This window comes from Sorex fumeus, unplaced genomic scaffold, assembly GCF_029834395.1.
Source record: "Sorex fumeus unplaced genomic scaffold, SorFum_2.1 ptg000098l, whole genome shotgun sequence".
In the NCBI taxonomy this organism is placed as follows: Eukaryota; Metazoa; Chordata; class Mammalia; order Eulipotyphla; family Soricidae; genus Sorex; species Sorex fumeus.
The window spans coordinates 26,416,987-26,442,234 of record NW_026606155.1 but is presented as its reverse complement, the minus strand read 5'-3'; the positions used below and the strand labels follow the sequence as shown (position 1 = coordinate 26,442,234).

The following is a 25,248-nucleotide window of genomic DNA, read 5'->3' as shown; positions in this document are numbered from 1 at the left end:
CTAAATTTGCTAACAGACAGTAATACTAAGTATAAAAAAAAAAGAGTTCTATAAAATAATTTAAGAAGGATATGACATTCTTTGTGGGGCGCTGGAGGTACACTAGGGAGTGAAGTCAGGGTATGCTGTATGTGAAAGCGTATGCTCTGCTACTCTCCACCACTGAACTTCATCAACTCAGGTCAGATTTTTTCCTTTGGGTTTTCTTTGTTTTGTTTTGGTGTGTGTGTGTGTGTGTGTGTGTGTGTGTGTGTGTGTGTGTGTGAGAGAGAGAGAGAGAGAGAGAGAGAGAAACCCAATGGTACTCAGGAGACTATGCAGTATGCACACTAAAACAGGGGCTCCTGCATATAAAGCCTTTTGCCCTATCTCCCTGACCCATAAGTAAGACATTCTTCTTGGGACAGACCACACCCAGTGGTTTTCAAGAGTCACTTCTGTCTCTGCACTCAGAGGCCATTCCTGGCAGTGCTCAAGGAACCATATGTGGTACTGGGCTTCACAACGGGTTCAGGCACATGCAAGGCAGATGCCATATCCCTTGCATTATCTCTCCAGACCTCAAATAAGACATTATAGACTATTTTTTTATTATAGAGTACTTTAAAAGCATCAGAGTTAACTAGGTACAACATAATAAAAGGTTTCAAAAACACATTTTCTAGTATTCCACTTGGGACTCGCCCTGATCCCAACTTGGAATATACAATTCATTTTTTGTGCTTTAAGGTATTTCCTTTTTCTCTCCTTTACTTTCTAAATAAAACAATTTTACTTCAAACAACAACAAAAATGAAATGTACTATCCAGTGGATAATGTAAATAAACAACCACGGCCATTACGAAAAAAGGAAAATTTTCAGGAGCAAATCAAATCATTCAACCAAACTTTTTTTTTTTTTAGCATAACTGGAGCTCTGGAATAATATCAGTAACTCTTCCATGACTCAACCTTAATCTGTGAAAAAGGGATAATAAAAGTGTACCTAGAATGGTCTCACTCATATGCAGGAAGGATGTAAAGAAACATTGCAGGGGTTTAACTAATGCATGATGGCAACAGAAATGAAGAGCAGGAAAGCTGGTCCTTAGAACTGGTCCTTGCCACTGTGGAGGGCAGAGAACAGGTCCGGGAAGGGCCCACAATGACAATGATAAAGGGAATTGGACATTCTGGACAAGAGCTGGTTGCTGAAAGGAGATAAAGTGATATGCACGATACCCGAATCAGCAACAGTACTGTAAACTACCCTGAAGAAAAACCAAAAGTGCCTGTCTTGGAGGCAGGCTAGGGGACAGAGGGAAACTGGGAACACTGGAAGAGGGAAGGGGACACTGGCAAAGGGGTTGGTGTTGGAACACTGTACACTTGAAACTTAATCATGAATCACTTCGTAATTCAAAGTGATTCCATAATAAAAATATTTTTTAAGGTGTACCTGGGCTGGAGCAATAGCACAGCACAGCGGGTAGGGCATTTGCCTTGCATGCAGCTGACCCGGGTTTGATTGCTCCACCCCTCTCGAAGCGCCTGGCAAGCTACCAGGAGTATTTCACCCGCACAGCAAAGCCTGGCAAGCAAGCTACCCGTGACGTGTTCAATATGCCAAAAATAGTAAACACAAGTCTCACAATGGAGACATTAGTGGGCCCACTCAAGCAAACCAATGAAAAATGGGAGAACAGTGCTACAGTGCTACCTATTTTATAGGATTAGGGTAAATTTATATAGGCATTCAAAACAGAGCTAAGCACTTAAGCCCCCAATGTGCTGCCTGTCACATTTCATCATCTTGTAAATATTAAAATTTGACTGTGTGCTTCTAAATGGAAAAGTTTTTATCTACAACTTTTTTTCCTGCATTTCTTTCATCCATCAAGGACTCTAAAAGTAGAGCCAGAGAGGTAGTACTGTACTGTGAGGATGGAATTAGTCTTAAACACAGCAAATCTGTGCCAGATCCCCAAGACCACATTTGGTCACCCAAACACTACCAAGAGAGATCCCTGAACATTGAGCAAGGAGTAAGCCCTGAGTACCACAGGGTATGCCACCCCTCACCCCAAATAAAATTAAAGCACTGGGGCTGGAGTGATAGCACAGCAGGTAGGGTGTTTGCCTTGCATGCGGCTGACCCGGGTTCGATTTCCAGCATCCCATATGGTCTCCTGAGCACCACCAGGAGTAATTCCTGAGTGCAGAGCCAGGAGTAACCCCTGTGCATTGCCGAGTATGACCCAAAAAGCAAAAAAAAAAAAAAAAATTAAAGCACTATATAATATGTGTTAGTCCTGCCTTCAAGTGATTATAAAGACAAAAGCCCAAAACCTTAAGATAAAAAAGACAAAAAAGTAAAAAGTAATAAAATCCACACTAGGGGCTGGGAAGATGGCTCAAAGAGTAGAAGCACATGCTTTAAATGCAGGAGTCAAGGGTTTTGTCCTCAGCATGATATGTTCCCTAAGCACAGGGAGAATGACCTGAGCACAGCTGAATTCTCAATGGTGGGGGGGTTTGAAGGAGGAGAAGTCCAACTCTACGCAGAAAGTACAGCCAACAGTCACTGACAGAAAGTCAAAGTAGCAGGAAGGACAATCTTAAAGACCTGTCTTGGGTACACAGCAAGTAAACCAAAACCATACTAATGACTTCCACGTAACAGGTATCGTGCAAGGTGCTAGAGATAGGAGAATAAGATTCTGCCCAGTTCTTGAGGAACTCACAGGCCAACTGCACAATTAACAAGACGTGTTATCTTGAAGAGGGTAACAAATAAAAGAGCAATCATTTCCTTTATAAACAGTGAAAAATGCAAGGGGGAAAGCTTTTTTGTGGGAAAGGAGACATCCAGGCATTAAACATTCAGGTCTCAAAACTCTTACAAATGGAAGCCACAAAAGAAACTATGAAGACCAGATAGCTATGACCATGAAAGAACAGCAAATGCAAATGGCACAAGTGTACGTAAGTGGCAAGTGGCTTAGTGGACCAGAATATCATATGCAGGAGGAGGGAGCTAAGTCTAAATTGGGTACACAGCAAGTAAACTTTATTCCGTGGACTTGGTAAGATGAGATCTACATGGTCAAATCGTTTTTGTTTTTGTTTGTTTGGGCCACACCCAGCCATGCTCAGGGCTTGCTCCTGGAACTGTGCACAGGGATCACTCCTAATGGGGCTCTTGGGACCATATAGGGTGCTAGGGAATGAACCAGTGGCAGACGCATGCATGAAAATTTATATAAACAATGGACTAGACAGAGGGCTAAAGACGGGTAGCAGAAGTCACAGAGTGTCACTGCCAATAGTTCAGATCAATGAGGATTGATATTAGGGCAGTGGGTATAAAAACAAACAAAAAAATCCAGGACCCTGAGCAATAGTCCAGTGGGTACAGTGGGTGCACTTACTTGCCTTGCATACAGCTGACCCAGATTTAATCCCTGGCGTCCCATACGGTACCCTGAGCAACCCCAGGAGTAACTCCTTAGTGCAGAGTCAGGAATAACCCTTGAAGCACTTCGACTTAAGGCCCAAAAACCAAAGAAAAAGGAAAGAAGGAAGGAAGGAAGGAAGGAAGGAAGGAAGGAAGGAAGGAAGGAAGGAAGGAAACCTGAAAAAAAGCCTGAAAGAATGCAAGCCTTAAAGAAAGAAAACCTGAAAGAGTGAAATGAGAGGCTTTCAAAATAGCTCTGACAATCTAATTGATGATTAACTGCTAGTAATGAAAGAAAAGCAAGTTTTAAGATAATCCTGAAATTTTTATTAGGTCAACCCTTATGAAATTACATGAAATTAAATATTTTGTGGAGGATTTAGGACCATACCTAGCGGTGCTCAGGGGTTACTACCAGTGAGTTGCTTGGTGGTGATGGGTGAGGCGTCACTCCTGGCAGAGCTGGGGAAGGGGAGGGAAACCATGTAGTAGCAGAGATGGGGTCTTGGCCTTGGCCTTCCTCACGTGAAAGATGATGCATTTCAGTCCTCTGGGCCAGCTCCCCAATCAGAAATTGCAAAAATATCAACACTCTCACTCTATCTCACTCTCTCTCTATCTCTATCTCTCTCTCTCCCCTCCCCCAATCCTTTCCTCTTCTCCCCTTTTTCTTTTCCTTTCTCTTTTTCCAGCTAGCTCCCCAGTTAGAAATTGCTGAAATATCAACACTCTCTCTCTCTCTCTCTCTCTCTCTCTCTTCCTTTCCTCTTCTTCCCTTTTCCTTTCTCTTCCTTTCTCTTTTTTGGCTAGTTCCCCAGTTAGAAACTGCTGAAATATCAACAATTTCTCTCTCTCTCTCTCTCTCTCTCTCTCTCTCTCTCTCTCTCTCTCTCTCTCTCTCTCTCTCTCCTCTTTCACTCTTCCTCTTCATTTCTCTCCTTTTCTCCTTTCATTTTCCTTCTCTTTTCTCTTTCCTCCTTCATTTTCCTTCTTTTTTCTTTTCCTTCCTTTCCTGCTTCCTTTTTTTCTTTCACTCTAATTCTTCCTTCCTTTTTTTCCCTCTTCCTTTCTTTTTTATCTTTCTTATCTTTCCTCCCTCTCCCTCATTCTTTCTAAGACTTAAATCAGGTATTCAATTGAGACGGAAAATAAGAGACCCATAGCAGGTAGAATACCCGTCGCACAAGAGTAAAATATCCCCAACATTGCAATTTCTTCCTAATAGCTTGAATGGGAATCCAGGGAAAAGAGAAACATTTTATGAAGGAAAGAATTATAAGCTTAGCTTTAGATCTGTTGCTTTTAAACTGTTTCGGACTGTACAGGTTTTAGTGAGGGAAACATCCTGCACAGAAAAGATGTATGGGGACAGAGAGAACAGGGGTTAAGGCACTGCAATGCTATTGATCCCTGATTGATTCCCTGAATAGTGCCGAGGGTCATTGCTGGGAAAAGCCCAGAATGGGGCCTGATCACTGCTGTTTATGGTCTCAAATCCCCCCACCACCACAAGTCCCTAAAAAAGGGAAGAGAGTAGGGATTAGAAATGTGGCAGTTGGAAAGAGGTATGACCTTCACCAAGAGGCTGACTGGAGTATAAGCCATTTCCACTGTACACAAACATGATGCTTTTCAAATCAGAGCTATCCGTGGGTAGTGGCATCATTTTGAGCCAACTTTAACATCTAAAATATGAGGGTTAGGGATATGGCTCAAGTGGTAAAGCACATGCCTTGCACGTGGCAAGGCCCTAGGTTCAACCCCCAATGCACATGGCCCCCAAACATAGGGGTCTGGGGAGATAGCTCAGGGGCCAGGGGGACATTCCTTGCATGTGCAAGGACCCAGGTTTGATTCCCGGTACTCCATCCTTCTTCCCTCACTACTACTAGTATAGCCTTGGAGGCCCACAGCACTGCCTGGCCTGAACAGCTTCACATTTCAGGATCTGAGAAGTGCAACATTAGCTCAGTTGACCCAGTACCTCGGAGAGTGGCCCCACAGACTCCACCAGGCACTCAAAAAAAAAAAAAAAAGAATATACCACACATAATAAAGTAAGTACTATTTCAAATGCATATACTTCGATATACCAGATGGCAATGTAAACTTTTCTACTGAAAAATAAAAAGTGAGTGAAAGAGGGGAGAGAAGGAGAGTAGGAGAAAGGGGGAAAGGGAAGAATAGAGGAAGGAAAGAAAAGCACAGAAGGAGAGGGAAGAAGGAAGGGAAGAAGAAGGGCAAGAGGAAAGAAGATGGCAGGCAAGATGGGAGAAAGGAAAGGATTATAATAATGAAAGGAAACTAAGTTACTTTGGCACACCATCTAATATTCCAGTCAGGAGAGGTTCCCAAAATGAAAAACTCCCTCCTTCTCACCTCCAGAGAACACTTTGGTGTTCCCACTGTTGAAAGCCAGGCAAAATATGTTAGAATGGTGCTCTCCCTTTAGTTGTATGGGCTTGACTCTGGAATGAATCGCTTGTTCCATGTGCCATAGCAGAACCCGGCGATCGTCTCCTCCTTGAGAAGAAATAAGACAGAGTTAAAACAGCTGACATTCCCAAGCTGACACTGGTTTTGCTAGCCTGCTTCCCATCCTTTCCTTCTATATCTTCCCAACTCTAGAAGATTCTGACTGGGCACACAGGTATTCTACCTGCTTAGACACGTGGCCTTCCAGCCACTCACTTTCCCCTAGGGATTAAATCTTAAAAAGACAAAACAAATAGAAAGAGGGGGATGGGAGAGAGTATGCCAGAGTCCTGGGTTTGGTCCCTAACAAAGCACAATCCTCAAGGCAAAGAGCAACCTGGGCATAGCCCCTACATGCAACCCAAAAATAAAACAACAAAGACGAAGAGATGAAAACTGATATAAAACCCTCAGAGCCACCCTTTTCAAATTTTCCAGAGACCGTTTATATATTCCTCCAGTTTCTACTAACATTCTCTCAGGAATTTTCTGCAACATTTTTTGACCAACACAATCTTATTTCTAGTGCTGTAACTAAAGAACTCCCAAGTACTATTTCTAGAACACCAGTTTTCAAAACACTCTCCTTTATATTATTCATTGACTTGACACACTGAGCAAAGGACAACTAAGAAATTGCCTGTCACAATAGCAGGACCTAGACAGAATCCAGTCCTTGTGGAAGCGTGGTCTAACATTCTTCTGCATTTCTCTAGTATGAATTAAATGAGCAATCGTATATCACACTGCATGAGCATCTCTTAGAAAATGCAAATATACACATATATGTTCAACATATTATTTTATTTGGTTTTGGTTTGGGGGCAACACACAGCAGTGCTCAGGAATTACTTCTGGCTCTGATCTCAGGGATCACTCCTGGTGGGCACGGGGGACCATATGGTGTGCCTGGGATAGAACCTGGGTTGGCCGCATGAAAGGCAAATGTCCTACACATTATACCATTGCTCCAACCCCAATACGTTTATTTTTGCAGATATATTAAAAAATGGGAGAAAGGAACAGACTTGTTAAACACTGTTGCTATTCTAGGGAATAAAATTTAGAGAGGTGAACAGATTGTAAATTTTTCTACTTTTACTTGATATATTTGGCACAGCTTAACATTTTTTTTTAATGGGGACGTTGCATCACACATGGCTGTGCTCAAGGCTCAGTCCTGGCTCTATGCTCAAGGATCACTTCTGATGAGCTCAGAAGGCCATGTGATTGAACCTGGGTAGGTCACATTAAAGCAAGCAACACTCCCCACTACTTTCATTCTGATCCGGCACCACTTAACCTTTAATAGCAAATCTCTATTATGTTATTAGTAAAAATTTAGGAATTACTTCTGGCTCTGATCTCAGGGATCAGGTTACAACAGAGAGCACAATCTTAGCAAGTTCTCTATCTCTGCCGTCCCCCTTCATTCAATAATTCACAATCTACCACATTCATATAAAGGCATACCATGCAGCCATTAAATCAATATACCTATTGGGACTCACTCAGGAAGAAGTCCAAAAGTCTTGTTAAGTAGAAAAATTAGTTGTAAAATGGTATGAATATCAACATCCATTTGGGTAAAATTAAGTTTTTTAATGTTCCATGACAGCAAGATCATAGTCAGCTGTTTAGTACTTTTTTTTATTTTGGGTCACACCCAGTGGTGCACATGGGTTCCTCCTGGCTCATGCACTATCTCAGCCATCCCCCTTCAAGCACCGCCTGGGGGACCATATGGGATGCTGGGAATCAAACTCAGGTTGGTCCCATGCAAGGCAAATGCCCTACCCACTGTGCTATTGCTCTAGCCCGTTTAGTATGTTTTGTGGTGCCAGAGATGAATCTACAGCCTCACCCATGCAAGACAAATGTTGTACGTTCCTGGTCCCTTATCAGTTTTCTTCACTGTGATATCCCCAGCACCCAAGAGTACCTAAAAAAATTACCACTGAATATACTTCTACTTATGTTTGAAAATCTAGGTGACTATAAAAGAGGTTGTTTATAGAGGGATTAGCTTCAGCATATATTAAAATTTCTAATAACAATTTAATAATTGTTAATAATGGTTTCTGATACACGTAACTCCAACACCATATCCATCACTACTGTACCTCCCTCCCTCCCCCAAGGAACCTAATGCCCTTCCCTGTAAGGCCTCCTCCCCCAAACCAACTCAATTGTATGAACCAGATCTCCCATATGCTGCCTTCTTACATTTGTTGCTACATTACTGTGTATCTAAAACTACCAAATATGAAAGAGAACATTCTGTATCTATTCCATTCTTCCTAACTTCACACAGTATATATCCTCTAGTTCCATCCATGTTCCTGCAAGTTGCATAATTTTGCTCTTTCTTAGAGTCGTATAGTATTCTGTTGTCTATATATACACTACATTTTTTTTCTGGTTTCTTTTTTTTTTCAAACATTTTTTATTGAATCAATGTGAGATATACCCTTACAAAGCTGTTCATGATTGGATTTCGGTCATACAGTATTCCAACACCCATTCTCCAATAGTGTACATTTCCCACCACAAGCATCCCCAGGTTCCCTCCCATCACCCCCCTCTCCCTCCACCCCCTGCCTGCCTCTATAACAGGCACTTTTCTTCTCTCTCTCTCTCTCTCCCCCCCCCCCCCTTCCTCCCTATCTCCCCCCCCCCCCCACCGCCCCACTTTTGGTCATTGTGGTTTGCAATACTAATACTGAAGTTATCAAGAATATCCCTTTACCTACTTTTAACCCTCAGATCTTGTCCATCATGATAATTCCTAGTTATTATTGTCATAATGGGGTCTCTTCTCTATCTTACCTACTCTCAGCCCCACACACACATTAGCTATTCTTCCTAATCCCTGCCATGAATATTATTCTTCTACTATATATTTTTATATACCAAAAATGAATGCAGTCTTTCTGTATCTGCCTCTCTCCTTCTGACTCATTTCACTCAGCATGATACTCTCCATGTTCATCCATTTGTAGGCAAATTTTACGACTTCACTTTTCCTAACAGCTGCATAGTATTCCATTGTATAGATGTGCCATAGTTTCTTTATCCATTCGTCTATTCTTGAGCACTCAGATTGTTTACAGATTCTGGCTACGGTGAATCTGATGCAATGAACATAGGAATGCAGATGGTGTTTCTGTTGTGTTTTGGGGACCCCAGGGTATATTCCCAGAAGTGGTATTGCTGGGTCAAATGGGAACTGAATTTTTAGTTTTCTGAGAAATGTCCATATTGTTTTCCAAAAAGGCTGCACCAACTGGCATCCCCACCAACAGTGAAGGAGAGTCCCTTTCTCTCCATATCCACGACAACACTGATTGCTTTTGTTCTTTCGGATGTATATACACTACTTCTTGACCCAGTCATCCATATTTGGACATATGAGTTGTTCCCGTATCTTGACTTTTGTACTAAGTGTGGCAATGAACATAGGTGTGCATATATATTCAAATAAGTGTATTTGGGGGACAGATGCCAAGATGTGGTATCCCTGAATCATATGGGAATTCTATTCTTATGTTTTTGAGAGATCTCCATATTGCTTTCCATAGAGACTGAACCAGATGACATTCCTGCCAATAGTGGATAAGGGTTCTTTTCTCACCCACAATCCAGTCAACAGTTTTCAAACTTTTAATAGATCTCATTGTTGTTTTGATTTGCATTCTTTAACCATAAGTGACAATAAGCACGTTTTCATATTTCTGTTGGTCATCCATATGTCTTCGTTGGGAAGGTATCTGTTCATTTCCTCTCCCCATTTGTGGATGAGGTTGTTGAATTTTTTGAAGAGTTTTGTGAGAGTTTATAGACCTTGGCAATCAACCCTTTAACTGATACATTGCATGCAAATATTTCTCCCACTTGGTAGAGTGTCTTGAGTACAGCTTGAGTTTCTTTTACTGTGCAGAAGATTTTTTAATTTGTAGTTCCATTTGTTATTTTTGTTTTTCTTGCCTTTACCACTGTGGTCATCTTGTTGAAGACTCCTCTGCGAACAATTTCCTAGAAAGTTCTACCAATATTTTCTTCAATGTTTCTCATGGGTTCTGGTCTAATCTCAAGATCATTGATCCATTTGGAGTTTACTTTTGTGACTGTGTAAGGCAGGTTTCTAATTTCACTTTTGTATATGTGGCTATCCAGTTTTCCCAACATGTTTGTGGTAGAGATTTTCTTTGCTTCATATATTTAGCTTCTTTGTCCCTTAGGGGCTTAACTCAGGACTGCCAATTCTGTTCCACTGGTCTGCAGGTCTATCTTAATTCCAGTACTATGCACCTTTGTTAATAGCTTCATAGTATAATTCAAAGTTGGGAAACACAATGCCTCCATCTCCCCACCATCCCACCCCAACTTAAAAGCACTTTGGCTAGTTGTGGAATTTTATGGCTCCATACAAATTGCAGTAGAGTTTGTTCCGTGTCTTAAAAAAAAAAAATGGAGTTTTAATGGTTATTTTTTTTATTAAGAAATTTTTTAATAGTGAGACATCATGAGGTACAGTTGCAGACTTACACATTTTTGTGCTTGGGTTTCAATTCTACAATGATCAAACACCCATCCCTCCACCAGTGCCCATTTTCCACCGCCATGGGTCCCAGTATCCCTCCCACCCCCCATCCCACCCTGTCTCTGTGGCAGGGCATTCCCCTCTGTTCTCTCTTTCCTTTTGGGTGTTGTGGTTTGCAAAAGAAACATTGAGTGGCAACCATGTTTGGTCTATAGTCTACTTTCAGCATGCTTCTACCATCCTGGGAGGATCCTCCCAACACCTTTACTTGGTGTTCCCCTCTTTATCTGAGCTCCCTTTTCCCCTAGTATGTGTGGTTGGCCTCCAAATCATGGAGTAAAATTCCTGGTACTAATCTCGGCCATTCTTGGGTGTTAGTTTCCTATTTTGTTACTTTATGTTCCCCAGATAATGCAATTTTTCTATGTCTATCCCTTTCTTTCTGAGTCATTTCGCTTAACATAATACTTTCCATGTAGTACACTTGTATGTAAATTTTGTGACTTCGTCTTTTCTAACAGCTACATAGTACTCCATTGTGTAAATGTACCAAAGTTTCTTTAACCAGTCATCTGTTCTCAGGCACTCAGGTTTTTTCCAGATTCTGGCTATTGTAAAGAGTGCTGCAATAAACGGGCAATTGCAGATGTCACTTCGACTATACTTTTTTGCCTCTCTGGGATATATTCCCAGGAGTGGTACTGCTGGATCAAATGGAAGCTCAATTTCTAATTTTTTGAGAATCATCCATACTGTTTTCCAAAAGGGCTGAACCAGTTGGCATTCCCACCAACAGTGAAGGAGTGTCCCTTTCTCACCACATCCGCGCCAGCACGGTTACTTTTGTTCTTGTGGATATGGGCCAGTCTCTGTGGTGTGAAGAGATATCTCATTGTGGTTTTGATCGGCATCTCCCTGATGATTAGTGATGTGGAACATTTTCTCATGTGCCTTTTAGCCATTCAGATTTCTTCTTTGTGAAAGTTTCTATTCATTTCATCTCCCCATTTTTTGATGGGGTTGAATGTTTTCTTTTTGTGGAGTTCAACCAGTACTTTGTATATCCTTGAAATTAACCCCTTATCAGATGTGTAGTTACCGAATATCCTTTCTCATTCTGTAGACTGTCTTTGTATTTTGGTCACTGTTTTTTTGAGGTGCAGAAGCTTCTTAGTTTAAGATAGTCCCATTTGTCTATCTCTGCTTTCACTTGCTTGGCCAGCGGGGTGACATCTTTGAAGATACCATTAGCTTCTATGTCATGAAGGGTTTTGCCAACTTTTTCCTCAATGAACCTCATAGATTCCGGTCTGATATTGAGGTCTTTAATCCACTTAGATCTTACTTTTGTACATGGAGTTAGGCAGAGATCTGAGCCCATTTTTTTGCATGTAGCCGTCCAGTTTTGCCAGCATAATTTGTTAAAGAGGCTTTCCCTGCTCCACTTCACTTTTCTTGCCCCCTTATCGAAGGTTAGATGTTCGTATGCTTGGGGGGAGGTGTCAGTATATTCAACCCTGTTCCATTGGTCTACAGCTCTGCCTTTGTTCCAGTACCATGCTGTTTTAATTATTACTGCCTTGTAGTAGAGTTTGAAGTTAGGGAGGTTGATTCCTCCCATTTTCTTTTTCCCAAGAATTGCTTTAGCTATTCGTGGGGGCTTATTGTTCCATATAAATTTCAGGAGTGTTTGCTCCACTTCTTTGAAGAATGTCATGGGTATCCTAATAGGGATTGCATTGAATTTATACAGTGCTTTGGGAAGTATTGCCATTTTGACAATGTTAATTCTCCCAATCCATGAACAGGGGATATTTTTCCATTTCCTCGTATCCTCTTTTATTTTCTGAAGTAGCGTTTTATAGTTTTCTTTGTACAGGTTAATGGTTATTTTTTTTGAGAGATCAGTTATTGTACTGAACCTGTATAAAACTGTTTATGACAGTCATTTTAGCAATGTTTATTCTTCTAATCCATGAACAGGTAACATCTTTCCATTTCCTGGTATTTTCTATGTCTTTTCAAAAAAAATTGGAATTTTAATGGTCATTTTTTTGAGAGATCAGTTATTGTACTAAACCTGTATAATTCTCTGTGTATGACAGTCATATTAGCAATGTTAATTCTTCTAATCCATGAATAGGTAATATCTTTCCATTTCCTGGTATTTTCTTCTATTTCTCTTAGTGGTGACCGATAGCTTTCACTGTATAAGTTTCACCAACTTTGTTGATTCCTAGGTACTTGATGTGTTAGGGCACCATTTTGAATGGGACAGTCTTTAAACTTTATTTTTCTTCAGTTCATTATTTGTGTACAGGAACTCATGGATGTTCATGTATTAACTTTGTAATCTGCAATTACTGTATTGGTTTATAATTTCTAAGAATTTTTTTGTAGAGTCTTTTTAAATTTTCAATATATAGTATCATGTCTGCAAATCAAATACTGATAACTTGACTTCTACATTTCCAATTTTGGTCCCTTTGATATCTTTTTCTTATTGAAATGCCAAGGAGAAGGCTTCCAAAATTATGTTAAGAGTGGTGACAGTGGATATCCTTGTCATGTGCCTCATCTCAGGGGAAAGGCTTTCAATTTTTCACCACTGAGCATTTATTTATTTATTTACTTATTTATTTATTCATTTATTTGCTTTGCGGGTCAAGCCCAGCAATACACTGGGTTACTCCTGGCTCTGCACTTAGGAATTACTCCTGGAGGTGCTTGGGGGACCATATGGGATACTGGGAATTGAACATAGAACCTGGGTCGGCCGTGTGCAAGACAAACACCCTACCTGCTGTGCTATTGCTCCAGTCCCCACCACTGAGCATAATAGTTGTGAGCTTGTTATAGATAGCTGTTACTATAGCACAGTGGTAGGGCGTTCGCCTTACAAGCGGCCAACATGGCCGACCCGAGTTCGATTCCTCCGCCCCTCTCGGAGAGCCCGGCAAGCTACCGAGAGTATTCGATATGCCAGACACAGTAACAACAAAGTCTCCAATGGAGACGTTACTGGGCCCGCTCGAGCAAATCGACGATCAACAGGAGGGCCTTTACCTTACCTTACCTTATCTTGAGGTATGTTTCTTCCATTCCAACTTGCTGGAGAATTTTTATCATGAATGGGTATTGGACTTTGTCAAAAGCCTTCCCTACACTGATTGATATGACAATATAGTCTTTATCTTTTTGTTAATATGGTATATTACATTAATTGATTTTCATACTGAACCATACTTGCATCTCTGGGATGAACCCCACATGACATGGTGTAGAATCCTTTTGATATATTCCCGGATTTGGTTCATTAAGATTTTGTTGAGAATTTTTTTGCACTGATGTTCATCAGGGATACTGATCTATAATTTTCATTTTAGTAGTGTCTGTTTTAGTTATCAGTGTGACATTGGCTTCATAAAAGCTATTAAGGAGAATTCCTGTTTCCTCAATATTTTGGAAGAGATTGAAGAGTATGGGCACTAAATCTTCCTTGATGTTTTGGTAATGAATCTATTTAGTTCCTGGGGAGAGTTTCAATTACTGTTTCAATTTCTTCACTCGAGATTGGTCTATTCAGGTTTTGTTTCCTTTTGGTCCAATCTTGTGAGTTCATGCGATTCCAAAAAATCATCCATTTCTTTTTGGTTCCCAAGTTAGGTGGTATAAAGTTTTTCATAACCTCTAATGATTGGATTTTTTTGGGGGGGAGGGTACTTCTGAGGTGTCAGTTGTGATTTTTGTTGTTTCTCTCTCTGCTTATTAAGTCTACAGCTTGCCAATCTAGTTCACTCTTTCAAAGAACCAACTCCTGGTTTTGTTTACCCTCTGTACTGTTTTCTATATCATTTATCTCTGCTCTAATTTTTGTTATCTCCTGCCTTTTATTTGCCTTGGGATTTTTTTTTCTCTCTAGTTTCTCTAGCTAATAGGCTTACTCACTGGCCTCAGCCCTTTCTTTTTGACGTGCAAATGAATAACTAAAATTTCTGCTTAGTACGGTTTTTGCTATTCCATAGATACCGGCAGTTGGTTTTTTTTTTGTTTTCATTTGTTTTGAGGAATCTTTTGACTTCTTCTTCAATTTCTTCTTTGATCCCACTGATGTTCAGAAGTGTGTTGTTTAGTTTCCAGGTAGTCTTTTTGCCATTTTTTAAAAATTTTTTTTCCTGCTACCTTCTATTTTTGTGACTTTGTGGTCTGAGAAGATACTTGGTATGATTTCAATTTTTGTGACTTTTTATGGATGTTCAAATGTGTCCCAGCATATGATCTATCCTAGAGAATGTCACATATGGAAAATAATGTGTATTCAATTTCTGGTGAGTGGAGAGTCCTGAATATATGTTAGACCTAGTTCTTCAAGTTCCTTATTTAGGGCTCTTGTTTCATAATTAATGTTTTGTCTGGTTATCTGTCCAATGCTGAGAATTCTGTATTGACATCTCCCATCCCTGTTGTGTTGCCATCAATATATTACTTTTGTTAAAAGTTAACAAAATTAATTAAGAAAGTAATGCAGTGACAGTGGACATCCTTGCTTGATCTCAGGGAAAAGGCTTTCAATTTGTCACCATTTAATTAGTGAATTTAGCAGTTGCTTTATAAACATTGCTGCCCCTTCATTTAGTGCATGTATGTTAATAGGAATTAAGTCCTCATGATCCTTTAACAAGTATATAATTTTTTTTATGATCTTCAGTTTGAAAGCTATTTGGTCTGAAAACAGTAGGGATGACTCTGGTTTATCTGTCTGCCATTAGCCTATGTAACTGTCTTCCAAACATTGACTCTGAGGCTGTGTTTATCATGAGTTTAAGTGTGCTCCTATGAGTGGCAGGTGGTTTATTTTGTTTCCTGATCCATCCTGCTACTCGGTGTCATTTTATGGAGGAGTTAAGTCCATTGATGTTTAGAGAAATCATTGACATAAGGTATTTATTGTGATGTCTATATGTGACATTTGGTTACGTGAAGTATACAATATTACCGTTTTTTATTTGGCCCTTAAATGTTCTTGACAGTACTAGATTAGATTCCAAATGCATGTTCAACTGCTGTTTGAAAACGTTTTCTTTCCTTCTTCCATTCTGAATGACAATTTTGCTGGGTAGAGGATTAGGGGTTGGAAGTTCTTTTCATTCAATACTTTGTATCTATTATTCCATTTTTTTCTGGCTTGTAGTGTTTGGTTAAAGGTAAAAGGTAAAGGCCCTCCCGTTGATCGTCGATTTGCTCGAGCGGGCCCAGTAACGTCTCCATTGGAGACTTTGTTGTTACTGTGTCTGGCATATCGAATACTCTCGGTAGCTTGCCGGGCTCTCCGAGAGAGGCGGAGGAATCGAACTCGGGTCGGCCATGTTGGCCGCTTGTAAGGCGAACGCCCTACCCGCTGTGCTATCGCTCCAGCCCTACAAATTCAAATCTAATGTACTGTTCCTTGTATGTGATGTTTTGCTTCTCTCTTGCAGCTGAAAGGGAGAAGGACTTTATCTTTGGTTCTTGCTATTTTGATTACAAAATGCCTTGGAGTAGTTTTGTTTGGGGTTTTCTCTGGTTGGTACTCTTTGAGCATCTTGTATCTGTCCCCCCATCTCACCCTCCAGGCCAGGGAAAGGAAAAGGTAAAGGCCCTCCCGTTGTTAATCGATTTGCTCGAGCGGGCCCAGTAACATCTCCATTGGAGACTTTGTTGTTACTGTGTTTGGCATATCGAATGTGTCACGGGGAGCTTGCCAGGCTCTGCCGTGCAGGCGAGATACTCTCGGTAGCTTGCCGGGCTCTCCGAGAGGGGCGGAGGAATCGAACTCGGGTCGGCCATGTTGGCTGCGTGCAAGGCAAATGCCCTACCGCTGTGCTATCGCTCCAGGCCGGGGAAATTCTCCCTAATTATCTTTTCAACTAGTTTTTCTTCTCCTTATAGAATTTTTTATGATTCTGAAATTGTTTCTTTTGACATAGTCAATAATTTCCCTCATATATACTTCATTTTCCCTCGATCTTTTTCCTATTTCCTCTTCTTGTTTTTGTTTATGTATTTGTTTATGGTATCATCAAAGTGCAGTGATTCACTTTTTGGCTTCATCCAAATTGCTTCTAAGGATTCCTACTGCATTATTAAGTTCCATGTCTTCTATTCAGGTGATTTCTTTCCTTTCTTTCCATCAAGTTTTGTTCAAGTTGGTTGATTCTTTGATCGAATGTTGCTTGAGATTATTGAATATTGTTACAGTTTGTTGTTCTAAAGGCTTCTTCAGGCAAATAACAGAGGTCTGATGGCATTGGTAATACCTGGGGTTTTGATGTGTTCTGTTGGTATCTTGGGATTCTTTATGTTTTCCCATTGTCTTAAATGTTATGATATTATGTCTTAGATGTTTACCCTTGATGAGGGTTTGTTGGGATCAATGCTGTTTTTGTCCAAGCATTATTTCTTGATTTGAACCTGGGAATGGGTGGATGTCTGGAAGATCCTGGTGCCTTTGCCCCCGCAGCAGGTATGCTTAGGTTTTATATTTTAATGGTGCTGTTGCAGTGAGCAGCTGCGCAGTTTGAAGATGACTCTGCAGCTGCACAAGAAGACAGTAAGCCTTTTTTTTAATACATTTTTTTAAATTTTCTTTTACTTTTTGGGTCACACTCAGCAATGCACTGGGTTAACTCCTGGCTCTGCACTCAGGAATTACACCTGGTGGTGCTCAGGGGACCATATGGGGTGCTGGGAATCGAACCTGGGTTGGCCGCATGCAAGGCAAACGCCCTACCCGCTGTGCTATCATTCCAGCCACAGTAAGCCTCTTTCTAAACTGAGCCTCCCCTCACCTCGTTGAGAAATGTAGCATCAGCAGGGAGTAATACTGGTTATAAGAGTTAAGCATTTGGGGGGCAGAGATACAGTACAGCAGTTTCCTGCATGCAGCCAACCCAGATTTAATCCCTGGAAATGCATATGTCCTCTGAACCCCACCAGGAGTGTCCTGAAGCAAGCCCCAAACACAAGTGAGTGTTGCCCCAAAACAAACAATAAAAAGTAAAAATGTTGTTATCTATTAGGAATAAATAATGTCTATTTAACAAAAAGTTCACTCATATAGTAACATGCATCAGAACTTAATTCTTCCATTTTACTTTATTTTGGTTTCAGGGACATACATGGCTGTGCTCATGGCTTACAGCTGACTTTATATTAAGGGATCACTCCTGGCAGGATTTGGGGGACTATATGGAATGCTAGGGATCAAACTCAGGTCAGCAACATGCAAGGTAAGCACCCTACCCATGTACTATCTCTCCAGTCCCATCAATACCCTTTCATATTGCTGCACAGGTTTTCATTCACCCTGCAATAACTAAAGAAAATTCTTTCAGTCTGCCTTTCTTCTTAGCATACTTATCCCTCTGTTCCGTGTGCAAAATAATTTAAAAAAAAAATCACCACACTGTAATGTTTAATCTTTTGCTCCTAAGAGGCAAAGCTTATTTGCCACACAGCCCAGCTATACCAATGAGAAATAATTTGCTACTTTTCCAAGTTGAAATTAACAGTTAAGTCACATACATCTTCACTTATGAAATAATAATTATGCGGGCACTGTTTCCAATTGATGATCAGAGACATAAAATGATTTGCTAATAATCCATAAATCTAGGGCTGGAACCTAAAACCAATTTGTAAATATTCCTTCTACCAAAATGCAAAGGCCAGAGTACTACTTAGAATTCTAAATGAGAATGTTTCATAGCTTTGTACAGAGTACACAGGACAGAAATATTGCCTTTATTTTAAAATGTGAAAAGTGAGACACTGACTTGCCCCAATGATGAAAGTCTTGGCTCTTAGCTTGAAGCATTTCAAATGGGAGGTAAGCAATCAAGCAGTGGTAATGCCCTAATTAGACAGCTGGGACCCCAGAAATAAAATACTTCCTCTGCAACCATAGTAGCAGTACAGCTTCACAGAGTTAGGATTTTTAAATCCTAAACCGTCACCTCATTCCATAAACAATACCTCTAATTCCTGAGCAGTAAAGAGAAAATAATCCATAAATATGCCAAATCACAGTTGGAAAACATCTGAAAATCATCTTTGCATCATCTCTATTTTACCAGTGAAGAAAACTGAGTCACACTGAAAAAAAAAAAAACCTTCAAGAACACACAACCAGTTTGAGACAGAGTAGAATTCATATCTGTTTGACAACCAGTATCCTAGGGCCACTGAAAAAGGTGAGATAATGGAGAAATGATTTAAATAATTAAGTATTTTAATGGGTTAGGGGGGGAAAGGTTAGCACATATGATTCCATGTTAATAAACTTATATAGTATTAGAAATTTCAAATACTGCTTGAAGAGGAGTCAATTTAGAAAAACTAGCTCAGGTGATAGCTATCCCTAAATATGACAAAAGTTTAAAAGGTATAGGGGCTGGAGCGATAGCACAGCAGTAGGGCGTTTGCCTTGCGCACAGCCAGCCTGGCCGAGCTGGGTTTGATTCCTCCGCCCCTCTCTGGCAAGCTACCTGTGATGTATTCGATATGCCAAACACAGTAACAAGTCTCAAAGTGGAGACGTTACTGGGTCCACTTGAGCAAATCAATGAACAACGGGAGGACAGTGTTTGTTTTTGTTTTAAAAGGTATAATTCAAACTTCTGAAATGGAGAGAAGAATTTACCAGGCATACTTATTTCCTACTCCTTAGAAAAAGGGTTCTAAGTCTGAGAATATTACATGATAACCCTATCAAACAGGGTAATGAAGGATTAGTCTTGAAAGATATTGGTAGAATAGGCTAATTTAAACAAAGAAAGTAACCTAATCAGCTGCACCACAATCACCCAAAAGAAAGACTACCAAAAAAGGCAAACTTGAATATTCATTCTTATGAATAATCAAGACCAGTTTTATTAGAACTTAAATAATACAAACTTTGCAATAGGGACCACACACAGCAGTGCTCAGGGGACCACATAGTACCAGAGACTGAACTGAAGGCCTCACATGCTAGGCATGTGCTCCGCCACTTGAACTAGCTCCAGAGCCCCTTAAATAATATTTTCTTAAATAATATCATTTTTCACACTGACTGAATTAGTAAAAGTTAAATGATACCCAGCAAAAGTTATGGTGCAGTCTCAAATATACTGGTAGTATGGCCCATGAATCAAATGTATCATATATATATATACATATATGAATACATATATTCATTCCCTTTGATCCAGAACTTCATTTCTAAGATACAATCCAATCACAAATGAATCTTGGAAGAGAACAGCATGACACAGAGATGTCTCCCCACCCCACGCCAATTTGATTTCACCAGGGCACCTCAGAGAAGAGCAGGTATGTCCCTCCACCTGCCCCAAATGAACCCTGGCATCTGCAAACCTCCAGAACCTAATCACCACCATGCTCACAGCTGACCTTCACAGGCTCATTCTGAGCCCCCAGCATATGAGAATGAATCCACTGAAAAATCAAGGTATGTGAAACCAGTGACTGAAAACTCCAAGCTTCACGGAGTTGCCGATGGGTGACCTTCCTCTATTCCCCTGGCCTTTCTGTGTCCCAGCAGTCATGCCCAAGAACTGCCCCTGGGCGCCATTTAAGCGCATTAATTGCCATGATCCAGCCTCACAAATGAATCTCAAAAGAAAGCAGCATGCCACAGATATGCCTCCAGACCTCAGATATTTAAAAATTTTAAAATTCCAGGCGCACACAGCCACTTTTGCGCCAAGTGACACCTCGTACGATTCATGGCAAGAAATACAAAATAATTTATTTAACATTTGCCTAAAGGGCAGGCTAGGGTGATGGTGGGAAAATTCAAAGCAATGGTGGTGAAAAGGTGCAATGGTGGTGGGATGGCTGTTGAAATATTGAATGTAAGCAATTATTGTGAACAACTTTATGAGAAATTAAAGAATAAAAATTTATTTTTTAATGTAATGCGGAGTTCATGCCTGCTTCAATCAGCGTAATCAGAGGCTGAATAAACAGCAGTATACCTACATAAAAAGAAAGAAGAAAAAGAAGAAGAAGGAGAAGAAGAAGAAGAAGAAGAAGAAGAAGAAGAAGAAGAAGAAGAAGAAGAAGAAGAAGAAGATGATGATGATACAATCTAAAGGGAAAGACAAATTTTCATAAAATTTGGCTACAACTGTGATAAAAACAAAATGTATGTGTATGTGTTTCTGAGGACCAACCTGGAGCCTAATACATGAGAGTCACACACTCAACCACCCCACTACACCCTGGACTCTAAGACATAAAGTTAACAGAAAACTGGCTAGAATACAATCTGCCATGATATCAAGCTTTAGAACAGTTGTTTTCCATGAATCCCAACAAGAGGGGTACAAAGCCAAAATGCTTCTCATAACCTTTCCTTTGTTGTTATTGGGCTGGCTATAATGTCCTGGTTACAATGTCATACTTGTTGCAATGCTGAAGGTTTCCTAGTTGGTTGTTGTGCTCTCACAAGGTTGTGGTGTACCGGAGGTCTTACCTTGGCACTGGGATCATAAAAACAGTGCCAGGGACTACGCAACCTCACACTTATAAGGCAAGGTTTGAGTAACACCCAAACTCTATTTGCCTTTTTTTAAAAAGTGTGCTGATATTGCATGGATGGTCTCAAGTCAATGGTGGTTAAAACTACTACTGGTTTAGTGCTTCATCAAGGAGTGATTGTATTAGTCATCAACATACATTTCCTTATCTGCCACATATCAGTCATAAGAATATGCCACATAAGAATGTCCTTCAAAAAAAAAAAGAAGAATGTCCTTTATGAAACACTCAAAGTTTTATCAAAATACAACCAAAGTATATGACTTAACATAGCACGATGAATTGGAACTTACACATAAAACATTTCCAACTGCACACTAAAGAACAAGGCATTTGTGTGACACTTGTATTGTCAGCTGTAATGGTTGCTTTTCTCAGGCAATACCATTTTCATTTGAGGTGATTGGCATACCATGGTTGTTGAATTTGAAAACAAGATATGGAATCAAGGCATGGTTCAGTGGTAAAGCCCCTCAGTTCAATCATTGGCATCACCCTCAAAATTAGAAAAAAGTAAAAAAGAAAAGCAAAATGAGCCCATCACTTCAACAACTGGCAGTATTTGCAGCCAATAATAAATTCCAAGTTTCCAAATACAAATGAGACTTTTGGAAAACTTGTATTTATCACAGTAAGCTAACTTTCTAATACTTTACTCTTCTAATGAAGTAGTGGTGACATTAATAAGTATTCCTTTTAAAATATGATGTGTGCTGTTCAAGACTTGAAAAACCTGAGCCAGAGCAATAGTCTAGTGGGTAAGGCACACAGCTGACCTGGATTCAATCCCTGTCATCTTTTATGGTCTCCTGAGCTCATCAGGAGTGATTCCTGAGTACAGAGCCAAGAGGAGTAGCCTCTGAGCACCACCAGGTGTGACCCAAAAACAAGCAATCAAAAGAACCTGTGTGATCCAGTGAATCTGTCTTTTCCAAGTAACCACAATGTTATAAAACCATGCGTGGGTTATCACACTTGGAAATATTAGTGTCTAGGTTATTCTGTTAGCTATGACATCTTCCCCGGACAAAACAGATGGTAAAGTGTCAGAGACAGAATTCAGTGGTAGAAAGCACTCCTCCCTTGTACTGAGTTCTATCCCTGGCATAAAAACAAAAAATAAAAACACACAGTAAGTATTAAGCCTTCAGGGTCAGGTGAATGGGACAAATGGAGACGTTACTGGCGCCCGCTCGAGCAAATCAATGACTAACGGGAAGTTAAGTGATTAAGTGATTAAGTATTAAGAAAAAAGGTTTATTTGTTATTGTTGTTGTCAATGGATAGGGCCTCTTCTAATGCTTTTTTAAATCCTATAAAGTCTATATGGCTATCTTTATTGTCCAGATGCAATTACAGAAAAGTTTAACAACCTGAAGGAACATGCTACCAAGAACGTGAGCTGGGATCTGGCACCAAGGGTCATGCTTTTTGCCAGAACACAGTTCAGCCTACCAAATACAACAGGAGGTGGGCAGCACAGTGACAAAACCTGCCAGATCAAATAGTCTAGAGAACAGAAACTCTGTTTTGGAAGGGGCAATCCACTACTCAGCAAGTTATTGCCACAGAAAAATGCAGATCTGGAGTGGGAGAGTTAGCCTAAAGGGTTATAGCAAGTGCTTTGCATTCTGGTTTGATCCCTAATACCTCACTGTTCCCTGAACCCTGAGATACAAATAGTCCCCAGCAATGCCCGGTCCCCAGTGTCTCTCCTGCCTGACAAAAAAAAAAAAAAGAAAAAGAAGAATGCAGGTTTAAAGTTGCCAGGTCTTCCCAGTTTTCATGAGGAATCAGCAACCTCAAGGCAAAAACAGACAAAAGGATTTTGATGTAACTGTCTATGAAAAGTTCTCTGATAGGATTTCAGATCCTACACTTTCTAATTGTCAGCATCAAAGAATAATATAACTGATAAAAGCATTAAAATACTTATCCCTTTTCTAATTATACATCTGTCTAATACTGGATTTTTTAAAAAATATATGTAGGCAAACCAGTATTTCAAAAGAGATCAAATGATGGGGCTAGAGCAATAGCACAGTGGGTAGGGCGTTTGTCTTGCATGCAGCCGACCTAGGTTCGATTCCCAGCATCCCATATGGTCCCCCGAGCACCACAGGGAGTAATTCCTGAGTACATGAACAAGGAGTAACTCCTGTGCATCGCTGGGTGTGACCCAAAAAGCAAAAAAAAAAAAAAAAAAAAAGATCAAATGAACTATGTTTTATAATACATGACGTTAAAGAGAACTGGAAAAATTTAGCAGTGCTACTCCTTTATTTTCTTATTTTAAATTTTCTCAGTTTTAAATTTGAATACAATAAATTCTGACAAACATGACTCATACAAACTGCAGTTATTTAAGGTCTTGAATAATTTTCAGGAGTATAAAGAGATCCTGAAACTAAACTTAGTGGATTTTTACTTTAGAACAGTGGTGTTTTGTCATTGCTTCCCTATCCTCCACACCCCCCAGCCAAGAGCATATGGCAATGTCTAGAGACATTTTTGGTCATCACAACCAAAGAGAATGCTACTGACATACTGGTTAGAAAACAAAGATGTTACTAAACATCCTACAATGCACATAATCACTGCATCACTGTCATCCCATTGTTCACTGATTTACTCAAGCGGGTGCCAGTAACGTCTCCATTCGTCCTAGCCCTGAGATATTAGCAGCCTCTCCTTACTCGTCTTTCCCAACGTATTGGAGGCTCTTTCAGGGTCAGGGAAATGAGACCCGTTATTGTGACTGTTTGGCATGTCAAATATGCCACGGCTAACTTGCGAGGCTCTGCCATGGCAGGATATTCTCATTAGCTTGCCTGGCTCTCAGAGAGGCAGATATATATATATATAACATATATATATGTATGTATGTATGTATACATACACATGTATATATTTGTCTCTATGATTTGCACATAATAGTCTTCCCAAAACAATTATCTAGTCTAATATGTGTAGTGTTGTAATTGAGAAATGCTACTTTTGAATAATAGTCAATGACATAGGAATTATTTCAATACTAAGAAAACAGTACCGTAGGGACGGAGAGTACAGCATGTGAGACATTTGCCTTGCACATGGCCAACAAAGATTTGATCCCCAGCACCACACAGGTTCCCAAACCATGACCAGGGGTGATCCTGGAGTACAGAGCCAGGAGTAAGCTTGAGCTCTGCCAGGTGTGGTGAAAATAAAAAAAAGGGGGGAGGAGGAGGAGGAGGAGGAGAAGGAGGAGGGAGAAGAAAGAAAATAGAGGAAAAAGAGTAAAAAATATATGCCTGATTCTAATTTTACTTTTAAATATGAGATAAACAGATATATAAACACATGTTAATAAGGTTAAAATATCCTCTATCTTAAAAACCATTGAGTAGATAATATTTTTTAACTTTTCATGAAAATATCTATTTTCATGGGGAAAAACTAAAAGCCTTTTCTTTAAGATCAGGGATGCCCACACTTTTCAATATAGTACAGGAGGTACCTGCCATAGCAATTAGGCAAGATAAAGATACCAAAGGAAGAAGTCAAACTTCCACTATTTGTAGGTGACATGATACTATACTTAGAGAACCTTAAAGCCTCTACCAAGAAGCTCCCAAGAACAAGATTTGGATAGTAAAGTGGCACTGTACTGCACTGTCCTCCTGTTGTTCATCAATTTGCTCGAACAGGCCCAGTAACATCTCCATTGTGAGACTTGTTGTTATTGTGTTTGGCATATCGAATACATCACAGGTAGCTTGCCAGGCTTTGCCATGCGGGCGAGATGCTCTCGGTAGCTTGCCAGGCTCTCTGAGAGGGGCAGAGGAATCGAACCAGGGTCGGATGCGTGCAAGACAAACGCCCTACCCACTGTGCTATCACTCCAGCCCATAATAAAGTAGCAGGTTACAAAATTAATACCCAAAAGTCCATGGCTTTCCTATATGCAAATAATGAACGAGAAGAAAGTGATATTAAAAAAACAATCTCATTCACAATCATGCCTCTGAAAATCAAGTACTTCGGAATCAGCTTAACTAAGGAGGTAATGGACCTGTATAAAGAAAATTACAAAACACTAGTTCAAGAAATAAAAGAGGACACAAGGAAATGGAAACACAACCCCTGCTCATGAATTGGGAGAATTAACATCGTCAAAATGACAATACTCCCCAATGTATTATACAGATTCATTGAGGTCCCTATAAG

At 40.1% G+C, this 25,248-nt stretch overlaps 1 protein-coding gene across 4 annotated transcripts in view; it reads right to left on the bottom strand.

Moving 5' to 3' along the window:
- DCAF5 (DDB1 and CUL4 associated factor 5) overlaps window positions 1–25,248 on the bottom strand; it is a 120,855-nt gene that overhangs the window by 80,955 nt on the left and 14,652 nt on the right. For all 4 annotated transcript variants that reach the window (XM_056134359.1, XM_056134360.1, XM_056134362.1 and 1 more), the window contains one exon: window positions 5,817–5,960. In XM_056134359.1, coding sequence (XP_055990334.1) covers window positions 5,817–5,960 — 144 coding nt within the window. The remainder of the gene's footprint in view (window positions 1–5,816; window positions 5,961–25,248) is intronic.